Genomic DNA, 20,352 nt, shown 5'->3' with positions numbered 1-20,352 from the left:
TCCTCCTCCAAATATGGAGTGCGGCCCCGCCTTCTCCGCCAAATATGGGGTGAGGCCCCGCCCTCATCTCCCGCGCTCCGCCTCCTAAGTGCCAACACGGGGGGTGTGGCGACACCGCCGCGCCCCGCCTCCTCCGCCCAATATGGAGTGTGGCCCCGCCTCTGCTCTGGTATGTGCCCGCCCCTCGGACCTTATTATGAGTGGGCCCGCCCCACCTGGCCATTTATGGGAGGCCCCGCCTGTTTCGTCGCTGAGGGGCGTGGCTTGGCGGCCGGCTGTGTCGCGGAGGTGCCGGCAGCGCCTGGAAGGTGCTGGCAATGGCGGAGGGGGGGGGCGCGGCACGGGGGGCGCTGGCACGGCACGTGGCCGAGCGGGTACCGCACGGGAGTGTTCCAGCACCATCGCGAAGACTGGGGTCGGGTGCCCAAAGGCTTCCGCGGGCGATGCTCAGGGCCCTCCGGCTGCTCTCAGCACCGTCCGTCTGCTGGAGCCCCTCAGCCGGCCGCCTCCGCCAGGGCAGGGCTGGGGAGAGGTGCCAGGGACGTGCCCTGTGCCAGCACAGCCCGGCTCCCCGGGCGGCCGTCCCGCTGCGTGGGCACAGCCGGGAGCGTTGCAAAGCACGGGGCCAGGCGAGACCAGCAAACACAGAAGCCGCGCAAATAAAAGTCAGAATATTTATTACATATCAAAAAAGCTACATGTTTTGGGCAGAGACCCCCCCACCGGGCCATCACACAGTCCCCGGCACAGTCCCACCCTGTGACCAGCAGCTGCCCCAGCGGCCAGGCTCAGCCTGGCCCTGCGCCGCTCCCCGTCACGCCTTGGCCCGCTCGGCTCCGTCGTCCGCGCTGGCCGTCGGCTGCGCCACCGCTGGCCCCATCTGGATGGGCACGTTCCTCTCCGGGGCGGCCGGCAGGGCCAGCCTGGGGGCTTCGATGCGGAGCTGCCCCTCCTTGGACAGGGAGCATGTCAGCGCCTCGGCATCCACCTCCTCGGGCACGTCCCACTCCCGCTTCAGCACCTCGTACTTGTAGGAGAAGGAGCCCTTCTCATCCGTGCTCTGCGTCTCCTTCTGCCCCACCAGCACCACCTTCCTGCCCACCACCTTCACCGACAGCTGCTCGGGAGCAAAGTCCTTCACGTCCTGGCAGACGGAGAAGCCCTCCCCGGAACCCTGGGTCAGGGCTGCGCTGGTGCCCGGGGCTCGCTCCGCAGCGATGCCGATCCGGCTGGGGCTGCTCCCGCTGCTCAGGAGCTGCTCGAAGCTGCTCATGAACTCCCGAGCCCTCTCCATCTCCAGCCGCAGCTCTCGCTCCAGCTCGGCGAAGAGGGTGCCCGGATGTGGCCAAAGGGTGCGGACGGGTCCCAGCCACGGGAACAGAGAGCTGGACGCGGGTGGCATGAAGTGCAGGCGGCAAAGCATCTCTGCTCCTGGTGCGTGCTCCTGGTGCGTGCTCCTGGCGCGTGCTGCAGCGCGGCTCTGTGCAGGGGCTGGAGCGGTGCTGGGCTGGGGCAGGGGAGCGGCAGGTTTTATCCTCCCCTGCTCAGGGGTGTGCCCCTTCCAGAACGCTCTCTCCCCACGCACCCTCCTAGAGCCATCGCCTATTTTTGAGAGGCTGATTATCCATCAGCCAAAATAGCAGCGCCTGCCTCTGGGGACGAGTCACACGCCACAAATAGGGAGCTGCAGTCACTGCTGGGAGCTCAGGTTTCTGCAGAGCCACCATGATGCAGCAACACCCGCGGGACCACTGGCCGGGGGGGGCGAGCAAAACCCTTCCCAGGGCCCCCGCGCTGGGGGGCTCGGCAGAGCACAGGTTACGCTGTGCCAGGAGCGCGTCGCTTCGGCCGCACGGGGCCGGTCCCACCCCTAAAGCAATGTGTTCCTACGTCACCCGCGGCCAGATGCCTCTCGCACTTTCCAGCCCCCCCACACCCTGGGGGTCACCCGCTGTCCTGTCCGGCCCCTCAGCACCCGGCCTGTGCACCCCGTCTGGGGAGGGGCCCACCGGCTGGCTTCTGGTCTCACCTGAGGGTCCCTCCCCGGGCAGCTGAGGGTCCTGCAAACAGGGTGGGGGGCAGAGGGGCTCTCCTGCCTGCAGATGGGGGGGTGGGCCACAGGACGGGGGGGGAAGGCAGGGAGGAGAGGAGCCCAGCCCCGCTCCCTGCCTGGGAAGTAGAAAGGCCACAGATTTTTGGCAGGGGTGGCTCAGGCATCCCGTTCGGAGGCTGAGGTGATGCTGCTAATTATAAGCCAGGAGAGCAGAGCTGCAAGACTAAGGGCGAAGGTATGCTGGGCACGACGTAAGAGGTGCCTCTCCTCATGGATGAGTAACAAGAATGAGCTGGAACGGGCTGGAAAGAGCTGAGCTCTTCTCCTGAGGATGACGTGATGTGCGGGATGAGGCCACTCCTCCCCGGGAAGGGGAATAAAAGCCACAGGCGGCAGCAGCGGGGCAGAGCACTCCCAGCCCACTGGAGAGGGGACAGCCGGAGAGCCAGCAGCAGCAGCAGCAGCAGCAGCAGCAGCAGCAGCAGCAGCAGCAGCAGCAGCAGCAGCAGCAGCAGCAGCAGCGATGCTTTGCCGAATGCACCTCGCACCTTTTGCCTCCAGCTCCCTGGCCACCCGGCTCGGCACAGTGAGGACCCTCTGGCCGCACGCAGAGACCATCTTCACTGAGCTGCAGCAGGAGATGGAGAAAGCTCGGGAGTTCATGAGCAGCTTCGAGCAGCTCCTGAGCAGCCAAGGAGCCACCGCCATGGAGCGAGCCCCGGGCGCCAGCACAGCCCTGACCCAGGGCTCCGGGGAGGGCTTCTCCATCTGCCAGGACGTCAAGAACTTTGCTCCCGAGCAGCTGTCGGTGAAGGTGGTGGGCAGGAAGGTGGTGCTGGTGGGGCAGAAGGAGACGCAGAACGTCGATGAGAAGGGCTCCTTCTCCTACAAGTACGAGGTGCTGAAGCGGGAGTGGGACGTGCCCGAGGAGGTGGATGCCGAGGCGCTGACATGCTCCCTGTCCAAGGAGGGGCAGCTCCGCATCGAGGCCCCCAAGCTGGCCCTGCCGGCCGCCCCGGAGAGGAACGTGCCCATCCAGGTCAGCCCTGCAGCACCACAGCCCAAGCCAGCCTCCGAGGATGGAGCCACCAGCAAAGCCCAGGTGTAACAGGAGGGGAACCGATGGCCCACGGCAGGACCGGAGGAGACAGCAGCAAGTCTTGGGTTTTAGCCCAGACAAGCTCCATCAGCAATGATGTAATTTTTTTCACTGTACTGGAATGTTTTTGTATCCAATAAAAATACTTTTGCGTAGAACCTTCTTGTGCTCTCCTGGTGTTGATTGATGGGGAGGCTGAGCCCTGGTCTCAGCTCTTGATGCCAGAGGAGCTGGATGCACAGAGGGAAGAACTTCTCTTAGTGCCTCTGGGCAGCAAAAAATGGGGCCGACAGCAGACCCAGAGTGGGGAAGGGATCTGCGAGCGCAGTGCTGCTCAGGGTGGGGGGAGGCAGGAAGCTCCTGAGCTGGGAGGGGCAGCCCCACTCACCTGTACTGGAGCAGAGGCAGCTCTCTCAGGGAGCAGGCAGGCTGCCCTCACCCCCTCCTCATGCTGCTGCCAGCACATCCCAGCTCCACAGCCCCTCGCTCCCTGGCTGATGCCACGGAATGGGAAGATGACTGTGCTGGAGGGCCTGGCTGGGTGTAGGGTGCCTCTGTCGTAGCCACCTTTTTTCCCCCCAAGCAGCTTGGAAAGGGGCTCCTGGAGGCCCCTCAGGGATCCAGCAGCAGGGAGGGTGAAGCCCATCTCTGGGCACTGTGTGTAACCACCACAAACACTCACACTCAGGCCCGGGCAGGCAGCAGGTATGCAGGCAGGCACGCCTGTTTGTGCTAAAGCTGCTCTCAGCTCTGACAGCCCTTCCCTCTGGCAGCAAGGTGCTGGCAGGGAGGAGGTTCTGCTGTGCAAAGCACTGCCATGTGGCTCCACAGCCAGCAACAGGTCCCCAGCCCTGACACCGAGTCCCTGAGAGCTGAACAGCACATGCTCAGGCAGCAGCAAGACCCCCCCAGGGCCTCACAGGCTCCTTCACAGAGATGGAGACCCAGAGTCCTGGAAGAAACCAGAAATTAAGCCCTGTCAACCAGGAACCAAGTACAAGAAGCCAGCAGATGGCAACAGCACATCAGTTTGTGCTCACAAGATAGTTCAGAGTTGGGACTGGGGAAGCCCTTCTCCAACAGGTCCCTCTCTAACGGCCTGGGAAATGTGCAGCATCAGTCCGAACCACACTTGAAGTGATAAGATCTCCTATTTCCCACAGAGGTCCTGAGCTCCTCCGGGATGAGCAGCCAGGCTCGCTTGCCGGGGATGGGAGCAAGCAGCACCCACAGCACCAGGTGAGCCAAGCCCATTCGAGGCTGCTGGAGCCCACACAGCGCAGGCAGCCTGTGCTCCAGCCACTGTCACTGAGTCACTCCAGACCCTTCCTGCTTCCAGGATTGTAAGGAAAGCCAGGATGAGGCACCAAGACCTTGGATGAGAGGATGAAGCTCACATGAGCCAAGGCTGTTCACACAGGCAACTTTATTCACAGGTAGCCAGCAGAGCTTTCAGAGCCCCAACCCTGCAAGCCAAGGGCAAGCCCAGCCCAGGGACAGTCACACAAGTTGACTGCAGTTCTGCCTCTCACAGAGATGGAGCAGCAGCCACACAGCTGGGGAGAGGCAGCAGGTTCAAGGGTTCAAGCACCAGCACATCAGTCTTCAAGCTCTCCCAAACACATAGGGTGCTGGCCCAGCAACACACATGGTAGCAGGAGAGCTGCAAGGGGATGCTCATTTTTCCATATCGACTCCAGGTCTCACCCCTGGGTGTAAGGCTCTTGAGTCCATGCAGCAGTGACAGGAGAGTAGCATCTTTCAAGGCCATCATCCTCCAGGGACAGAGCCATTTTGTTCATTAATACTTGAGCACAGTATTCCTAAGCCTGTCCAGTTGTCAAGTGAGCTCCTCTGCATACTGCTCCCTCCACCTCTTGCCAGCTTGAGCTGTAGATAGTTTCCCTAGAAGCATTAGGCAATTAAAAATTCCCACTACTTACCCTCTAACTTCCTTGCATGCCACTGCACAGCACACCACAAGCTTATGAACCACCTGCAGCCTCACTGTAAGGAGTGCCTGCCTCTCGAGGGAGCTGGCTGCTGCAGGAGCAGCTGGCACAGCCCAGACCCCTCTGAGGGCAAGCAGCCCGCGTTCCCCCCCGCCAGGGAAGGAAGGCCATGCATCCCTACAGAACAGCCGGGTGCTGTACACACCACAAGCAGCCTGGCACATCTCAGCCTCCAGCACAACTGTTATGTTCTGGTCCACTCCCCTTCTGGCTTGAGCTGATTAAGAAACATGAACATTGTTGATTATGATAGGTTTATAAAAATTTGTTTTAATCAGACAAAACTGAAGTTTGATGAAGACTAGGTTGACAGTTCCTCTTAAATACCAGTATGCATAAGACATTGCATTAGGCACTAGGCAGCAGCCAACATCAGTTAGAGTCTGGCAACAGAAGCCATTTTAATACCTCCCTTCATACTTTGTGGAATTACAGGCTTTTTCAATACATATTGTTTCCACTGACAAGTTATCCAAGGTTTCCCCCACCCCACCTCTGTACATCAGTAAACTGTCTGTATTCACACTAGAGTAGGGTTAACAACATTAGTGGCATCACAACCATCAAAAAAAGGACAATTTTCTATACAAGATTTTTGCAAAAGTTGCAACAGGATTAGTGCATTACGACAGAACGGAAGATAGAAAAGAGAGTTGGCATGCTAGAGTCCAACACAAATAAAGACAACAGGCAGCTAGTTGTATGTACTATATTGACAAGATACTGATTGGTTACATGAAGAAACATACAATACAAAATACAGAAGAAACCAGTTTTGCTTCCCTCTGCCCCACCCCAGAATACTCATGATTGATTTGGTCAATAAGTGGCTGAAGAGCCCGAGTTTGTCACTATAATGCTACAGTTTAGTGGTTGTTCTAGGCATATCATACTGGTATTAGCCTTAGCTTTTACATACGGGTAATTTTAAACAAAGTCATCTAGTCTCAATATCCCTTTGTTTCCAATAGTGAACTACAGTACTGTGGGACCTGGGTGCTGCTGGCCCTCACCCGTGGGAAGGGATGAGCTGGCTGGGCAGACACCAGGTCATGCATCCACCACCACCAGGAAGAGGGAAGAGCAGAAGTTCATATATTAAAAAAGTGACTTAAGACTTAGAATTGAATTAGTATTTGTACAGAAAGGTGCAGGTGGAAGAACTCCCTCCAGCCTATGATCAGAAAGGGATGGAGAAATCACAGCAGCCACCGGCAGCAGCCGCTCTACGGTAAGTGCGATTGTTAGCGTGGATTCCAGTCACGTCATTCGAGGACTCCGTCAGGCGGGAACAGCTGCTCAATTGCTGCAGCACTGGCTCCTGCTAGGCTGACTGCTCTCCTGAAGGTCAACCACCCGATTCCTACCTGGGCCACCAGGAGCATTCTGGGGTTCATTTTTTGGCAGTTTCTTGGCTAGAAAGAGACAAGATGTTAGTAGGCTCCCCTACAGAGGCCAACCTCCTCCCCACTGCAGACTAGAGGCTGGGCTCAGCCCTGCTGAGGCCTGAGGCCTCACCTCTTAAGGAGTTTGGGATTGGACACTGCTAGCAGCACTAGTACAGCAAACAAACCCAATTCTAGTTCTGGCTGTCACCAGTCCTGCTCCTTCCTTACTCAACACCCCAGATAAAGGGAGAGAGGGAACAGGCTTTGCAAGGCAAAGGCTCCAAACACTCAGGGCGTGACTGCACAGAAGTCTAGCAAACTGGTCATCTGCTCCAGTAAGAGCCTCCAGACCCTGGCTGACACAGAAGCTCCTCTGGTTTCCAGTGGGCTGAACTGCTGGTGCTCAGAGCTACTCCAGCCATACCCTTCCACACACAAGCTGTTACCTATTGCCATGAAGATTTCATTCACATTCATCGCTGTCTTTGCCGATGTCTCCATGAACAGCAAGCTGTTGTCATCTGCATATGTTTGTGCATCCTACAAACAATCACATTAGAGTGGTAAAGGCATCCTGCCAAAAGGAGGCCCAAGCAGGCTTCACACACTTCACTTGTTGGCAAACCACACACCAAAGAAACATTCTGTCCCACCCCAGGCCAGACATTCCACCCCCATCCCCTGACCCTGCCTGGCCAGCTGGGAGACATGCACCACTGACATAGTGCATGGCTGGTGTCCCAGCAGCTGAGCTGGGCTACAGCAGTACAGACTGTTTGTGAGCCATGTGAGCAAAATGTAGACATATCATGTCCTGAGCACTTGTACTTTGGTTTGCTGGGAGAGTAATACACACTGTAAATGCACCACAAGCAGTCCTGTGCAGAGGCCTGAGATAAGAGCTTCTCCTTGAAAGTCTGCCTTAGACAAGGTAAGAGCTGTAAAGAGCAGAGAACAAGCTGGGAATGATTCTTCCTGTGTCTTGTATCTAGAAGATGCAGTTTCACACACTGCTGAAGACAGCCCCAAACAAGTAAGGCACCAGAAAAGACAGAAGACAGAAGCTTGTGCTGTGGGCCTTATTCTCCACACTCACAATTGCTACCAGCAAGAGCTACAAGTGCTGTGCAAGGAGTGCATGGGAAAGGCAGGCTACAATTCCCTTTGAGTGGCAGGGGTCATCAGCAGCATACATCTTGACTTCCACTCTCCCTCAAAGCATTTTGCACATAGCCACCACCTCCCCCACTTAAACAAAAAGCTGCTTTCCTGACTTACTCAGGTAACAACTGATCTGGATTCCCACTCACCTGGAAGTCCACAGCCCTCTTGGTAGCAAGGTCTGCCTTGTTTCCTGCTAGTGCAATTACAATATTGGGGCTAGCCTGCCTCTGCAACTCTTTCACCCAGTTCTTGGCTCGTACAAATGTGTCCTGGAAGCAAACAGGAGGCAGCAGTCAGGAAGGGCAGCCCCTTATTAATCCACAGTGAAGATATGATTAGAACAAGTCTTTCCTGTAAGAAGTGTTCTGCCTCTACAGCACTTTGTAGCAGGATCCTTTATCAGCTTTAGACAGCCTTGGTCAGAACTGAGGAAGAGGCCATTAGCAGTTTTCAAGAAACTCAGTACCTGCAGGCAGGCATCTGCAGGGACTCTGAACCCAGACACTCTCCCAGGGAACTGAGAAGCATCAGCTGCAAGCGCAGACACCTCCTCCCCAGTAAACAGTCACAGCCCTACGCAGTACTCACTGTGTTGGTGATGTCGTAGACAACAATGGCTGCCTGGGCACCTCGGTAATACATCGGTGCCAGGCTGTGATACCGCTCTTGTCCTGCTGTATCCCATATTTCAAACTTCACCGTTGTGTCATCCAGACAGACTGTCTGTGTTAGGAAGGCAGCTGAAAGAGAAGGTGTGTGTTCGCCTTACCTCCAGCTGGAGAGCCCCTGCAGCAAGAGCCAGGAGCAGTTCTGCTTTTGCATGGGAGTGAGCAGAAGCCCCAGACAGAGGCCAGTGTGGTGCCACTTGCTGTGGCAGTTGCAGCTCTGCTGTATCCCCAAGCTCCTTGCACACAGGAACCTAAGAGCCACCACGCAGCCAACAGGAAGGTGGCCCTGAGAGCCCAGGTAGCAGACAGCCACCAGAGCAGCAGCACTGCCAGTCCCCTCCCCAGCATCCTCCTCTCACAGATCATACAGTACAGCTGCAACATCACCAGGATTAGCTTTGGGGAGCACCTCAGTGCCAAAGCACTGAAGTCAGCCCAGTTACTAAATTGGGGAGTGCAGTGTAAGTGGTTATTTTTTGCTCCAGCAAGTATAATACCATGCATTACAACTAGGATAAGGCAACCAGCCTCGGATACAGATTGAAGCAGAACAGCAGAGTGCCCACATGGCCCTCTGCAGCACAGCATTAAGCCCTGCTTGCCCATAAGCTATACTTACAGCTATACTTACTCCCTGCATGGGTCACTATAGGGACAAATCAAGCCTTTTCTCAGGACACACCTCCCAATATTACTGCCCAGAGACCCAGCTGCTGACTGACCTTTGATTGGTGACACCACACTAATGATTCCAAGCTAAAGAACTACTAGACCTGAAAGAACTGTGGAAGTAGTTAAGAGCGTCAGGCTAGAAACAGCCCCAAAATCCCAGGTCACAGTCTGAAAAGATAATTAAGGGCTATAAACCAAGCTGAAGGCCTCAGTTCTAATTAGAAGCAGGAATTCAAGCACTGGAAGTGAAGATGCCTTAGAGGCAGAGCACATGGTTGCCATAGCATTATTCTCTGCTGCGTTGATCTTCACACCAACAAACAAGCTGTAAACCGAGAGTTAAAGCATTAGCTGCTTGACTATTTATAGCCAAAACCCCAGACCGGATTGAAATAACCATTAATACTTCTGATACCCCTGGACTGCATCACTGAGGCCAGCATCTTCTAGCCATAAGCATTTGGAGTTGGCACTCACCTCCAATTGTGCTCTCCTGGTACTCGTGGAACTGTCCCTTCACAAAGCGCAGAACAAGGCTGGACTTCCCCACTGCTGACTCTCCCAAGAGAACAAGTTTAAACTGGCAGATTTTGTTTCCAGCGGCTGGTCCATTCGGTCGAGCAGCTCCACCTCGACCTGCCATTGTGGCCTAAGTGCGGGAGTGCCAAGAGTTAAGGATGCTGCAGGCTCTGCACTGGGATCCACCTGGAGGCAGGTTGCAACTGGAAGAAGAGGTCAGAGTTAGTGACACACTCATGGACCAGCAGTACCAGTTCTAGAGGGTGGGTTTGATCTGCAACCACCATCAGCACAGGCAGGTGGTGACTCCTTCCCACGGTGGAAAGTTATCAACTGCATGCACCACAGCACTATCAGGCAGCTTTTGTCAGTCAGCAGCTCCTTCAGCAGGATCTTAGACATCCGAGCCTCCTTGGAAAAGGCATATTGGTGACACAAGCTCTCCTCCCCACCAGTGGGCCCTCCAGCACTTCCACCATGCGTAGATGTTACACACACCTTGCTAGGGTGAGGCAAGTAAAGAACAGCCAGCACACCGATTGGTGTTATTAGAGCTTCGTCTATTAAAACAACAATTACTCAGTTCATGGAGTTAACTGAGGTTGACCTTTATCTCCTTCCTCCTCTCCCAAGTTCACAAGGCAGCAACTTCAGACTATCAATGCAATACAGAGATGTCAAGTGCCCCATGTAAGCCATAACGGGAAGCAGTTCTGTATGTCAGTCCTTCAGATCACAAGGCATTCAGACAAAGGGAGTTTCTGTATTCAGTCTGTTAGTTTAGAGGCACTCACACCAAGCCATTAAATACCACATCTTAGAGCGGTCCTGAAGAAGGCCTTTGAATTGCTAGGGAAGCAGCCTGCCACAGGGAGGGAAGTCATTTGGTAGCGGCCACTCTCTGGGCACAGGCTGTGTATTCAGAGACTGAAAGCAACTACTCCCCATCCCTGCTGCAAACAGGTACTTACCACCAAACAAGAGTCTCGTCAGCTTGATCCAAATGCAGAGGCAACACCTAACGCTTGCCACTTCCCACACCCTATCCCAGCTGCCTCATTGCCCTTATCCCACATCATTCCAGGTCATAAGGCTACTGGACGCATTCTTCATGAGAAGCCTGTTCAAATCCAGCTATGCTGAACAGCACAAACAGGTAGCATCACCCACGATCAGAACTGCCATCCCATCACCCCAGCACTCGGTTCAACAGCACCAAATCTCTAGAGTCATGCAGAAGAACAAAACCATGGCAAGAGCAGCAAGACAAGCTGGTTTACATCCACAGTTAACCACAAGTGAAGTCTCAGTGCCTTCCTAACCATTTCTCAACTGCATGCAGCAGAGAACAGGAGTACTTTCAAAGTGCACAGTTATACAGATTTAGGCATATTTCCTGTTCTCATCACAACTCCCACTTCCTGTCAATGATAAATGCTACAACTGATTGCATCTGCTCTGTATCGCCACTTTCCCATCAGCTCTCATAACCAAGCTTCTTGTTGACAGAGACAACTGCAAAAAATCCCCCAAAGCCAATTTCTTCTGTTCTGAGTGCATCCAGCATTTACCCAGCAAATACCAGATTCCTATGAATAAGCAGCTTAAAGCAGGTTGAAATGGGTCTGACCTGGAGCAGGTGTCCTGTGCACAAGGCTCAGGCCTGCCTCAGTACAGAGGCTTACTAAAGAAGAGTTTCAAATATCTGCTTTCCAGAGCAAAGCCTGTCCAGTTGTGACTGCTGTGAGCCTTCTTTAACTAGATCTCAAGCTTCAACTCAATGCCATAAGAATTGTTTGATAGGAAACCTACAGCCATCTCAGTCTGAGAGCTCATCCGGAGGGATAGCCCTCTAGTGTCATTGGCTGGAGAACCTCTTCAGCTTCCAAAACACAAAAGCACTTGAGCATACTCTGACCTACAGAGACATTAAACCTCACATTGTTTTGACCAGGAGGCAAGTCAGAAACCCACTGTTAAGCCAGTACTGTTCACTGAAGCTAGCAGGTAGGAGAGAAACCAGGAGGATTAACTTCAGAGCAGTGAGGTGTTTCAGTAGCCTGAGCTGTGAAGAAGCCATTGTTTTCAGTGGCCAGTCTTGGGTTAAGCCAGTGAAGAAATTTCAGTTCAGAGCTGGGTCCTTGCAAAGGCTAGCAACACCATCAGGACCACCACCTCCTCTTCTGAGGAAGGACAAGCACTGTTCTGACAGAATGAGAAAGCTTGATAGGAAGCAAATTAGCAACTTGTTTTGCTGGACAGTGAGGAAGCAGCATTTTGCAGCTCTGGCCCAGAGCAGCTTGGTTACCACCAGGTTCAAGAGGCACATCAGCAGCTCTACATTTCTACCAGGCTGAAAAAGTTTCCACCTTTTAGTGTTTCTCCTCTAACCAGAGTTCACAAGGGAACAGCTTTTGCTTGTTTAACCTTGTATTCATTTACCAGGGCAGTCTATCAGCAAGACATAAGCTCTGTTGCTGTTTCAGACTAACATTCTGCACATTAAATGCCACGTGAATCATGCCTCTGAGTTATGACCTCCTGAAATATGATAGGGGTGATTCCCAGAGCAAAACAAGGAAATGAGCCTGTTGACATCCTCAAGTCTTACTGTGACCTATATTTCACAGATCTCAATTCATTTTGCCATCTGTTTGTGCTACGTGAACCCAAACAGAATTAAGCAAGCATGTCTGTACGTCCAACTCATCATGAAGAGCTATGATCAGAGCAAGTAGTCAAACAGCTACAGCCTGTGACCACTTTTAGTTATGGAGAACCTGATCATCATCTAAAGATGGTTTGAAGTTTGGCTGCAGGATTACATGACTTCATATCCACCTGAGAAGCACCAGATCTTTAGGATGTTTGGGTAGAATTTATGCAGTTCAGATGACCCTAATTGCAGCCATCTCACTAAGGGTCTCAGGTTAAGAACATACACAAGATCAGAATGACCAGCTTAGTATTTCTGCTGACATTCACAGGAAGGCCAAGTAATTGAAGTGAGCAGCTACCAAAGCTGTAGACAAGAACTCTCCATTGCAGGAGGATCAGTTTGGCACTTTTTGCTAATGCCAACATCTTTGAGGATTTCTACATTCCTGTCAGAACTCCACTCCACTGAATGCAGAAGTAACAGGCAGCTAAACTACACAGCCTGGATCTGTGCTAGATCAGCCCACACTGATCAGTGATTATCAGTTTGAGAAACTGAGTGCTTCATGCTGTATGAAGCCATTTCTAATGCTCAGGGAAGCTGTTCATCCCCTCTTCCAGCAGACTGGATCGCGCCCCTCCCTGCTCCCTGTGAGAGCACTGGCACTCGAGCCACAGGTCCATCAGACCAAAATAACTACAGCAATACTGTGCAGACAAGTGAAAGCAGCTGAAGCTTGCCATACTAATTCAAGAAGTCAAGACCATGAGAAGGAAGGGTATGATAGGGTACTGTTGTAATCAAGATTGACAAGCATTAATTTTCCTACTAGCTTCTTGTAGCTAGTGAAACTCAGCAGCTTGTGATGTCACAAGATCCATAAAAAGGTACCTGCTGGTTTGCTTGCCCTACCCTCCCTACCGCTTATGAAGCACATGCAGGAGCTCTGCATCACACAGGCAAAAGTACAATTTTTTTTTAGTGTAAACTTAGAACAATCTCTTGTTTGCTTTGAGATCAAAGACAAGTTTCGATGCCTGATGCTGTCCAACAACCAAGAACTCTAGGTCTATCACTTCTGCAGTTTATGTTCCTTTCAACACCTTACCCGTTTCCCAGGATTTGTTGCAGGGGCTTGTACTCTTCCATGAATATTGAATTCAAGAATCTGAGCGCCCTAAATGAGAAAGGACATGCCAGTGCTGCTGCATTCCCAGACTACTCAAAAGCAAGGTAGTTCTCCAAAACTGTTAGGATGCTCAAGAATAGCACAAGAACTAGTTTCCAACAAACCAGTCCAGTACAAGAACCCCAACCTCCACAGGGCAATTACTATCAGATCCCCATGTTAAGCCCTGCATGAGAATTGCTTTACAAGACTCCTTATTGCAGGGAAGCTGCTAGTTTAAAGTGCCAGAAGTTCAGAATCTGGTATTTTTGCCCTGTGTTCACCCAGTAGCAAGGGCTATTCTGAAAGCTGGCAATATTTAGAAACCCAATCCTGAAGAATCTAGTTACCCAAGAGGGCTGCTTCTGCCCTCAGCTATGCAAGAAACCATTTCACTGGGGATTTGTTGGCTTAGAATCAAAATACTCAAGACAAAAGCCCCAGTGAAGTATTTATCTTGTTAAATAGCTGACAGCATTACATGAATTTCTTGGCAAAGCAACCCCTGATGTTACTCAGTGGTTTTGCTTCACCTAACACTGAATGGGCAGCTAGCCACCACTGGAAGGAAGCTCATGCTACCTTGCTCCCACCCAGAACTGCCGAGTCAGCTTTAGGACCCAGATTCACAAGCAGCTTCCACGAGCAGGACCAGCAGCAAGTATGGGACCGACCAGATCAACACAGACTCCATTAGCCCAGATTAGCACAATATAGCACATCAACCTGATTTTCCAACACGTAAATGAGATTAATAAGAACAAACTTCAAAAGCCTTACTGCACTAGGGTCCACGCTGCAGAGGAAGGAGTAACAGATCCAGCTCCTACTGATGAGATGAACCAGCAAACAGACTTGACATACAGACCTCAGTCCCTCAGCCCCATAAAGTCTGATCCATTTTAATACTTCATCTTTCTACAGACGACATGCAGTTCCCTCCACAAAGAACACTTAAGTCTCTTGATCAGTAAGGCTATAATCCGGAGCTTCAGTAACAGCTCTAAACTGGGGAACCAGTCATTGCAGTTGTCAGGAACTGCACTACAGCCTTAAAATGTTATTGACAGATCTCAATCAGCCCAGACAGAAGTTTCAGGAGTACTCCTATGGTTTTTACACTATCGTAAGTTAAACTCACAGCTTCTCTGTAGAGTCTTGTGCCCAAGCCTCCCAAAGACCTGGGCACACTCAGTTTAATTTAGAGGTAAATAGGATTTACATCAGCAAAAAGTTAAATTACTTTTTGTTGGTAGCTATAGTCCTGAACAAGCGTAGTAGAATCTGTAATAACAGCTCCTTTTCATGCTTTTAATGCATGCATCTGTTTCCTGACATCTCCAGAGCCATGGTCTCCAAAGCAGCCCCAGCAGCCAGCTATTTTTCAAAGCAGCTTTTCAAAAAACAATTATATCAGAGATTTCAAGGCCACTACCCTGCAGTTACCACTCAAACCACCACAGATGCTATGTACAGCTGAGCTAGCAGGACAGTACAACATGCAGCTAGCCCAGCTGGGCAGTCCAGGGCCAAGCCAGCAGAAGAGGCCTTTCCATCGCTTCATAAGCCTGGTCTTATGAAGGACAGTTGCCAAGCACAGCGAAATGGAGCCATCTTCCTTCAGTCATCTCTAAAGCTAGATTAACAAAGACTTTAAGGCAAGACAAACCCAAGAGAAGAAATCATGATGAAGGACGTGTTTCTGCTGCTTCTCAGGACTTCATGCATGAGGCCCTGCTGACAGGCTGCTGCTCAGTGCCAAGCACAAGTGGTCAAACTGAAGATCTGATCTGAACAGGCAGCACTGTACTTGGACAAGATCCTCCGAAGTTTAGACCAACTCAGAACTCATTGCTATATACAGAAAGCTACTGCCCAGTTTGAGGCAGTCTCATTTGCTAGATGTCATCTCTTGAATTAGGCAAGTCAGCATAAGACTGTTAAACTATGAAGCCAGGAATACCCGTGCATCCTACAAAGTTGATGTGACTCTTTGGAAGATGAGGCAAAGATCACAGGCTGCATGACTGAATCAAGAAGTGCAGTACTTCACTCAAAGTGAGTTATCAAGCTCCCTCAAGCCACCTTCTAGCCATTTTAACCCCATACACATCCCCTCAGAAGGGTTACCTAGGTTTAACTGGTTACCCTTTACCAGGAATTCTTGAAAACATCTCATCAAGTAAAAAGAGATTACATTTACTGATGCTACCCTGGGGCTACATTTTTTTCATACTCAAGAGTTGAATAGGTATCAGCAATAAGAGTTATTACCATGTTGGTCACACTGGCAGCACAAGGAAGTTCCATGCCTAATCCAGTGGGGGTTTTAATTCTGCAGAATAGCATGACTAATTGCTTTTAAAACTGCAGTTACCATCCTATTAGGTCACCACAGCTGAACAGAGAAACATGTGGTAAGGGCAGGCTGAGGTGTAGTGCTTCTGCCTGGTCCTCACGCATCAGGAAAGCAACAGGGATAACACCAGAACTCAGGCTCTAACCAGAGCCACCGAACCCCCAGTTGTGTTGACACGATAGAAGTGAACTCACACCAGTTCGAGTGATGGAAGATCCATGAATGCAAGCTTTCAGCACTGCTTCGGTCAAGCTCTGCTTAGCTTGGGAGACAGTACACTTGCAAAGATTGCTTTAAAAAGAGTGGAATGCAAAGTGGCACGAGAAGGCATGAATTGCAACATAAGACTTGTTGAAGAGTTTTGCATCACCTTCATTTTACATAAGCATCTCGCTATTTGTAGAGAGCAAAACCTCCATATTCCCACATTAACTCCCTCTTGGAGGTCTTACCTACTTTAGTTATCCTTGATAATGCAGGAACTTAGTCCTATTTCACAGAAGATGAGGCACAGCCAGGTTGAAGGAGCAACTCACAAGTGCAGCCTGGACCAACTACAAATTGAACAAAAGCATCAAGTTTTCAGTTCTGCAGGCAACGTTCTTCTAACTCCTGCTCTTGATATTGCCCACTACTCAGCACACCCTCGAAAGACTCAGCTTAATTTTGACCAGAAGTCCAGCAATATGTGCCTTTAGATAGCACTACTATTCTGTTAATGATCTTGCCTTCTTGTTCACAATGCAAAGCAGAAAATTGCTATCTTTACTGCAAAAAGAGTCAGTGACCTTCATAATATCTTTTCCAGACTGCACAAAGATCTCTTGCCTCTAGCAGCTCCTTGTTTGGAGCTCTACCAAATAAAAGCAAACACAAAAACCTGTGTTTTCTTATCTGTTTATATAGAACTACTCCAGCACTTCATTCCTATGCTCCAGGGGAGGAAATCGTTCCTTTCAGGATTTAGATGAAGCTTTATTCTTCCCCATACTGTCAATTCCAGGAAGGTTCATTGTTTCTGGCTAGCATTTGGAGTGTTTTCATAGTGTCACTCTGACAACTTAACAGAACTTGCATAAGAGGACTTCAAACTTCATACCCCAAGGGAAGAAAACAGCTGACTCCACCATTTCTACAGTCTACCCTCTTAAGTATCCTGACCGAAATACTTTGGGCTACACCCACTTCATTAGAAGCATTCCCATTTCATTTCCTGTGTCTGAAAGTACTTGGCATTCTTTCCCCCTCCCTTTTCAGAGATGTCATTACCACCTATCCGCTAAACATGCAGCAGTTTAAGACATCAGGATCAAGACTTGATCAGTAGCAGGGCCTAAAGCAATTACAGAGCTGATCCCCGTCAGATGCAGAAGCGCTTTGCTGTGATGGAGACAATTCTTCTCATCACAACAATTAAGTTTGGCCAAGCACACAAAGTATGAATATGTTACTAGACGGTTTTGTTTCAGACACTGCCTAGTCCATTACTGGTTTCACTAGTAAAGCAAAGGGACATAAACCCAACTCTGTTCATAGTAAAATTAGAGAAATGTCTTATTTTACTATATCCGCACATCAAGCTAGCCTTCCCCTTAGTGCTCTCTAGTACTTAAAATCCTTCTTCAGGAGTCTCATTTCATCTTGCCTGCATTGCTCCCTCACCTGAAGGGATATCAGCACCTACTTAAACAGCCTCGAGGGACCTACGCTGCCTGGCACTATCTTAAAACAAATGTAGTCTAAATTAGCCTATAGTATCTTAGAGGGAAAGATTGCCTCTAGAGGCAGATTTTTGCTCTGAAAGTAGTTGACTGTTCAGGCATACTGTTGAGACTCAAGAGAAGTCTGAGATGATTTCAGCACTGAGACCCAGTTACCGAACCTAAGCATTGCTTTTCTTAACCTTACAGGTCTATACAGACTTGTGCTTTACCTGCTCTCACTCCAAAAATGCGTTAAGACCAGTGTTGACTTGTAGCTGCCTACACATGCTATTCTGAATTCTTCACCTTTTTCAGTCACAGTTCCTTCGCCTTATTATCCAGTTAAGCTGAAAAAATGTAAAAGACTTAGAGTCAAGGTACTAAACAACATTAGTGGGATATTCCAAGAAAGTTCACTCAGACAGCACGGCATGTCAAGCCAATTGAATCAGAAGAATCTTTCTTTTGCATTGGTCTCAACCAAGCTTCAGAGTCCTGCCTTTAGAGTAGGCTCAGGAGTCCTAACTTAGTGCAAAATGGAATTGATGTCATGCTATAAGCAGGGCAGCTCAAATATTTGTTGACCCACCACACAAAAAGCTAAGAATAGTAGATGCAAGTTGTTCCACATTAAGACTTAAAATAGTGCCTCAGCATACTCTCTTCCCTCCGATTTCCTTACGCACTTGGAAACAGTCAAGGTCAGAACTCCAGCGGCCACGTACAAAAGCAACAAGCTAAAGGGCAGCTGAGATCGGGTCAGCACTGTATTTGATCTCACTGGCAGACCAGTTTACAGTGAGAGTCACAGTTAGTTAGCAGAGAGCAACTACAAATGTCATGGCTCTTCACGACCCCCACCCGGCCCCAGGAGTTTTAGCAGCACCTTGAGCATTACCAGCAATAATATTTGAGCAGCCTTCACAGGATTTAGCACTACGAACCTGTTGCTCACACTTACGTCTGTACTATCTGCCTTTGCAGGATCACATACCAACTACGCTCTCAGCTTACACACAGTGGTCTCTCCCGCTGTGCTGAAGATCAGAGGATGGCCCTATATCTGAGCACTTCTGGGCTTCCTTCCCAACAAGCTACAAAACTTTCTTGCAGTTCAGTTCTTCAAGAGCCTGCAGCACCACATATTTCGTTCCACAAATGCCCCTGGCTGGGAGAGGGGGGGCACTGGGCCTGTGTTTGTCACCAGCAGCAATCCAGAATAGCCTCCATTCCGCTAAAACCTATTTTCAGCGGATACAGTCACATCCTTCATTTAGGTAGTTCTCTACTCAGGAACCTGGCTGGGTTTTCAGACTTCTAGAGTTTCTACTCCCACCTCAGCAGCTGACTAGCTACAACAAACTTTATACCACTTCTGTCCTTACAGGTGCCACACCTTCCCCGAATTCCATTTAACTTTCCAACAGCCATTGCTACAAGGGAGACAAAGGAGTTGGGAAAGAGCAGTCAGGCAGACCCAGCGCACCGACGGCAGGCACTTGCACTCACTGCCGAGCGAGCCTTTCCTACTTATGAAGGAAAACAGCCCGCAGGAGCGCCAAACCTGAGACTCCACAATGCAGACGAGACATTCTCCTTGAGTTTGAGATCATCCCCTTTGACGAGTTGATCCTTCCGATCAGCACAGCTCCCTTCCCCGGTTACGGCTCACCACGAGATCAATGCCGCCCTCCACAAGGCCGGAGCCGCCGGGGCACCACGGCAGCGCCGCTCTCCCGCCTCGCCAGGACACCCAGCGGGCCCGGCTCGCCCAGGACGCGGCGAGGGGAGGTTTATTTCGGACAGCCTCGAAGGCCGGAGCCCCCCGCCCCGCTGACGGCAGGGCCAGCTCGCTCCAGACCCCGGCTCACGCAACCCGACGGCGCAGCCGGGACGCGGCGGCCTCGCCCCGCCCGGCAGAGCGGCGCCCCCGAGCCGCGGCTCTGCTCCCACCACGGGACCCCCGGAGCGGCGCCGCACGGCTGCCTCCCCCGGCCGGGCTCCCGGGCCCCCAGGCCGGGCACCGCCCGGGGCAGGGCTCGGCACCGAGCTGCGCCGGGCACCGCCTACCCGGAGCCCCCGCGGGCCGGGCCACGTCGCGCCGCAGCCGGCCCCGCCGCGGCAGTGCGGGACGAGCGGGCCCCGCCGACCCCGGCCCCACTCACCGCCCGGAGCGCCGCTCCCCCCGCCGCAGGTGAGACTCGCAGGCCCCGGCCCTCACTTCCGCCTTTACCCGTTCCGCTTCCGGATCCACCCACCCCTTCCGCTCCCAGCCCGTCGGCCACAGGCAGCGGCACCTGCCAATCAGCCCTGCCCCGCCCCGCATGGGCTCCGCCCCGTCCCGGCCGCACCGCCTTACGTGAGCGGGACGGCGTGACGTCAGGGCGCGTCCGTCGCGGGGGGCGCTGGGAGCTGTAGTCCGGACGGACCGGGGAGTCCCCGGCGGGGCGATCCCGGGCGGGGATCCGGGAAAGGGGGTCCCGGCGCGGGGGGGCGGCGAGCGGCGACCCTGGGCAGGCGCCGCGCAGGGGCGGGGGAGCCGCGGGCAGAGACTCGCCGGAGCCGGGGCTGGAAAAATAGAGCCTTTATTTCCCGTCGGGGCGGGCGCCGCCGGGGGGGAGCGGGGCTGCGCGGGGGTGAACAGCGTGAACTACAGCCGCGGCGGGAGGCACCCCCGGGGCACCCCCGGACACCCCCCGCGGAGACACCCCCCGAGCCTCCGACCCGGCCCCGCGCACGAGACCCGCCGGCCCCGCGGGTCCCCGGCGGCGGCGCTGCCCAGCCCCGTCCCACGGCACCGGGCACGGCGGCGTCCCGGGAGGGGCCGTCGGGCCCGGCCCGGTTGTAGAAAAGACCCCGTGGGCCAAGAGTATAAAAGCGTATCAAAA

At 52.4% G+C, this 20,352-nt stretch overlaps 3 protein-coding genes across 3 annotated transcripts; 1 reads left to right on the top strand and 2 right to left on the bottom strand.

The window, feature by feature from the left end:
* Positions 1-814: 814 nt before the first annotated feature.
* LOC132319545 (heat shock protein 30C-like) lies at positions 815-1,515 on the bottom strand. Its single transcript, XM_059830569.1, has one exon. It carries the CDS (start codon positions 1,421-1,423, stop codon positions 815-817), a length of 609 nt encoding a protein of 202 aa, XP_059686552.1. The 5' UTR covers positions 1,424-1,515.
* A 1,033-nt stretch (positions 1,516-2,548) lies between these two features.
* Positions 2,549-3,195, top strand: LOC104254276 (heat shock protein 30C-like). The gene has a single exon (XM_009807978.2). The coding sequence runs from the start codon at positions 2,577-2,579 to the stop codon at positions 3,159-3,161; it is 585 nt and encodes a 194-aa protein (XP_009806280.2). The 5' UTR covers positions 2,549-2,576; the 3' UTR covers positions 3,162-3,195.
* A 2,742-nt stretch (positions 3,196-5,937) lies between these two features.
* On the bottom strand, positions 5,938-19,669 carry RAB5C (RAB5C, member RAS oncogene family). Its single transcript, XM_059830407.1, has 6 exons — positions 19,630-19,669; positions 9,534-9,778; positions 8,305-8,456; positions 7,863-7,985; positions 6,999-7,092; positions 5,938-6,579 (listed from the first exon to the last, which is right to left on the bottom strand). The coding sequence occupies exons 2-6, from the start codon at positions 9,697-9,699 to the stop codon at positions 6,464-6,466; spliced, it is 651 nt and encodes a 216-aa protein (XP_059686390.1). The 5' UTR covers positions 9,700-9,778; positions 19,630-19,669; the 3' UTR covers positions 5,938-6,463.
* Between the last annotated feature and the right edge of the window lie 683 nt (positions 19,670-20,352).

This window comes from Gavia stellata, chromosome 28, assembly GCF_030936135.1.
Source record: "Gavia stellata isolate bGavSte3 chromosome 28, bGavSte3.hap2, whole genome shotgun sequence".
In the NCBI taxonomy this organism is placed as follows: domain Eukaryota; kingdom Metazoa; phylum Chordata; class Aves; order Gaviiformes; family Gaviidae; genus Gavia; species Gavia stellata.
Note: the sequence above shows the minus strand (reverse complement) of the source record. Positions and strands in the feature narration are given on the sequence as shown.